At 54.6% G+C, this 3737-nt stretch overlaps 1 protein-coding gene across 1 annotated transcript in view; it reads right to left on the bottom strand.

Annotated features, from left to right (window-relative positions):
- Positions 1 to 3737, bottom strand: part of LOC103609362 (procollagen galactosyltransferase 1-like) — a 20974-nt gene that overhangs the window by 14247 nt on the left and 2990 nt on the right. The window contains exons 2-3 of the mRNA XM_008593689.1: positions 3475 to 3585; positions 2642 to 2759 (exon numbers count right to left, since the gene is read on the bottom strand). Coding sequence (XP_008591911.1) covers positions 2642 to 2759; positions 3475 to 3585 — 229 coding nt within the window. The remainder of the gene's footprint in view (positions 1 to 2641; positions 2760 to 3474; positions 3586 to 3737) is intronic.

The following is a 3737-nucleotide window of genomic DNA, read 5'->3' as shown; positions in this document are numbered from 1 at the left end:
GGGTTGCGATCCCATTGCCGGACCCGAAAAAAGACAAAAAAAAAAAAAAAAAAAAAAAAACAGCTATAAAGTGGATCTTTCTGGGAAGTAAGATTAAAGTTTGTTTTGTTTTTTCTTTCTTAAGGATTTTATTTTTTTCTTACATTTTTTGCCTATAAATAAAATCCATAACTTTTGTAAAAACAGAGGGGAAAAAAGGCCCTTCTAATAACTTTTAAAACATCTGACAAATGATTTCACACTCCAGTATGGATTTCCAAAGTCCCCAAATTACAAAAATACAGTTTTGCATCAAAAGCTGCTTTGAGTTCTGCATGACACCTTGAGCCCCACCCAGGGTTGTGGAGGGAAAAAATGAAAATGAGCCAAGATCAACCCACAGCAGCAACCAGGGAGGCAGGACAAGGCGGCTCTGTGCCGGAAGGTTCCGGGAGCTGCCAGGTCCAGCTCTGTGCCTCGCTGGTTCTGAGACCCCACCGGGCAAGTTGTCGCCTCTCCCTAAGTCTCTGCGTCCTCGTTTGTAAAATGGTCTGAAGAGGTACCGACCTCCGGGATTCCATGGGGGGCCTGTTCCATCCCTCCTCCTCCCAGGAGGTGGTTCTGCTCTTCCCACAGGGCTCAGACCAGGGACATGGCATCATCCTCACTCCTGTCCTTCTGGCATGCTCACATCCAGGCCCAAAGCAGGCCCTGTCCCCTCGGCCTCATGACGCATCCTAAACCCACCTGCCTTTCATGGCCCTTCCCTGTGCAGGCCCCACCATGAATCACCAGGATGCTGCCCGGGCCTCCACCCGGGCCTTCTGCTGCTGACAGTCCCCCCACAGCAGCCACAGGGGCTTCTGAAAGTCATAAATAGGAACACAGCCCTCCCCTGCTCACATACCCTCCATGGCTCCCTATTATCTCCCTAGTAAAAGCAAAATGCTGACCTTGGCCTGCATAACTGGATAATGCCCACTCCCCACCTCAGCATCACCCCCCGCTCACTCCGTTCCTTAAACACCCAAGCGTATTCCCTGCTCTGTTCCCTTTGCTTTAGACACTGTCCCCCAGCGCCCTAGGCTGGCTCCTTCACCCCTTCAGGTCTCTGCTTGGGTCCCCTCCTTGGGGAGGCCCCCTGACCCCGCTTGCTCGTCACTCCACCCTGCTTTTGCCATCTGTTGTGGGTTGAATGGTGGCTCCCCAAAAAGATGAGGAAGCCCTAACCCCTGGTACCCTGGGAATGTGGCCTTATCTGGAAATAGGGTCTTTGCAGGTGTAATTAAGAATAAGTGAATATGAGGTCCTACTGGATTAGAGTGGTCCCTAAACCCAATGACTGGTGTCCTTATAAGAAGAAACGGAGAGATGGCCATGTGACCACAGAAATAGAGACTGGAGAGATGCAGTCACAAGCCAAGGATCTCCTGGAGCCCCCAGAAGCTGGAGGAGGCAGGGAGGGTCCTCCCCCAGGGCCTCTGGAGGGAGCACGGCCCTGCCTCCAAAATGGTGAGATAACAAATTTCCATTGTGGTGGGTTTTTTTTTAATTTTTATTTTGGGGGGTGCTGGCTGGTATGGGGAATTTCCATTGTTTTACACCACCGAACATGTGGCACTTTCTTAGGGGACCCCAGGAAACAGATACTCTACCAATCTGTCTTTCTACATCTTCTTCACAGCACGGGCTGCCTTCTGCTACTTCCCCACTCAGGTCTGCTGGTGTTTTGGTCACAGCCACCTTTTCTGGGAGACTAGGGAGGCGTGTCCTGGTCCTCGCTATGTCCCCAGGGACCGGCATGAAGCCAGCACACAGGAGCAACACAGATGGATGTTGAGTAATAAGAAGGGTACAGAGCACACCAGAGTCAAGGGTTCGGATCCCTTTACCGCTAGCTGCCAAAAAAAGAATAAATAAAGAAATAAAGAAAGAAGGTACAGAGGGCAGCTCGGACCTGGTGTGAAGATGGAAACCCACCACAGGCACTGTCAGGTGACATTACTGCATTCGACCCCCATGGCGAGCCAGGCCCGCCATCAGCACCCCCAGTCCCCACACCCCCTCTGTACAGGGGAAGGGAGCGGGCACCATCACGCCCAGGTCAGGGAACAGGTGGAAGGAGCTCACAGAAGGCCGGTGACCCATGGACACTTGTCCCAGCATTATTGCCTTCAAGACTCAACTGCTCTCTTCCCCAAGAAGCAATCGCTGGCCGCGAAGGAGGAAGAGAAAGTCAAGCCTCAGCAGCTCAGTGTCACCCATACTCTCCAGTCCCCAACCCCACCCTCCTACTTCTCAGAAATGACCCAAAGGCCGTCCTCGTGGGGTGTGCCAGAAGTTTGGCGTCATTGGTGATGGCAATAAAAGTGGAGACGATCCTAATGTCCAACCACAGGGGACAGCTGGGAACACAAAAGCTCATTTGCTCCTGATGATTACAAACTGGCACTCAGCATCCATGTGGCCCACGACTGAATGAATCACAGCTCCACCACTCACCAGCTGTGTCACCTCGGGCAACTCACTTACTCTCCCTGAGCCTCAGTTTACCCTTCTGCAAAATGGGGTTAAGGACGGTCCCCAAATCCTGCCACCCTGCCTTTCCTCAGGACACCCGAGACCTCCCCGTGTTCTGTGGCCGGCTGGCTGAGAAACTCACCAGGATGTAATCGGCCCACATGTCCCGAGCTGATTTCAGGGCTGCCTGGCGCAACTTCATGACATGATCGTAGCGTGAGTCAGACCAGTGTTTGGGGCCCTCCTCATCCGGGTAGGACCTGCAAGGAGACAGCTGTGATGTGGGGAGCACAGGGCACTGTCACAGCCCAGAGAGGGCCTGAGCCGCCTTGGGGGTGGTCAGGTAGAGCTTCCTGGAAGAGGGAACACATGAGCTGATTTGAAGGCTGGGGAGGAGGGAGCGTGTCCCGGCCAGGTGGCACAGCATGTGCAAAGGCCGAGGGAAGAAAACCCGAGCAAACCGGAGGGAAGGAAGAAAGCCCAGAGCAGCTGGCCAGGGGGACAGGGCCTACAATACCAGGCAGGAATGTGCCTGACAGCGAAGGGGACCCGCTGGCAGAGAAGAACACAGAGCGGAAAAGACCTGGAGCCTGTCCTCCCAGGTTCAGAGTCTAGACTGGACAACAGGTAGGTGAAGAAATAAATCCCGAGGAACCGGGGGTCTGTGCTGCCCAGGGGCTTGTGAAGAAGCCAAACAGCAGAGCCAGGGCTGGGGAGAGACTGAAACTGGGAACAAAGCAGTGGCCGTCCAAGAGAAGGACAAGGGAAGGAGGGGGTTCAAGATGGAGGGCTGGCGGGAGGATCAGGGACCATTTGTGAAGCTGAGGGCAGGTCAGAGTAGCCAGAGTGGAAGGCTGCAGTCAGGGGCTGAGGGCCTGTGGTCTGACCTGGGGCAATGGGGAGCCATGGAGGGTGTGTGAGCAGGGGGTGCAATACAGTCAGACTGGGGGGCTCCGGGCAGGGCCTAGCACTCACCTGGGCTCCTCCGCCGGCCGCCATTCCACAGAATGGTAAAAACTCTTCACGGCCACCAGCCACTCCCGCAGCACAGCTGATGTGTTGTCCACATTGTGGTCTGTAGCCACCCTGCGGGCAGATGTCGACAGTCAGTGCAGTAGGGGAGACCAAGGCACAAGCAGGCAGCAGCAAGGCAACCCCGGCTCTGTATTCCAGCTCGGCTTTCAACCAGCTATGTAGCCCTGGGCAAGACGCTTCCTTTCGCCATGCCTCAGTTTCCT

The sequence above is a fragment of the Galeopterus variegatus genome, unplaced genomic scaffold, assembly GCF_000696425.1.
Source record: "Galeopterus variegatus unplaced genomic scaffold, G_variegatus-3.0.2 Scaffold9528, whole genome shotgun sequence".
Classification (NCBI taxonomy): Eukaryota; Metazoa; Chordata; class Mammalia; order Dermoptera; family Cynocephalidae; genus Galeopterus; species Galeopterus variegatus.
Note: the sequence above shows the minus strand (reverse complement) of the source record. Positions and strands in the feature narration are given on the sequence as shown.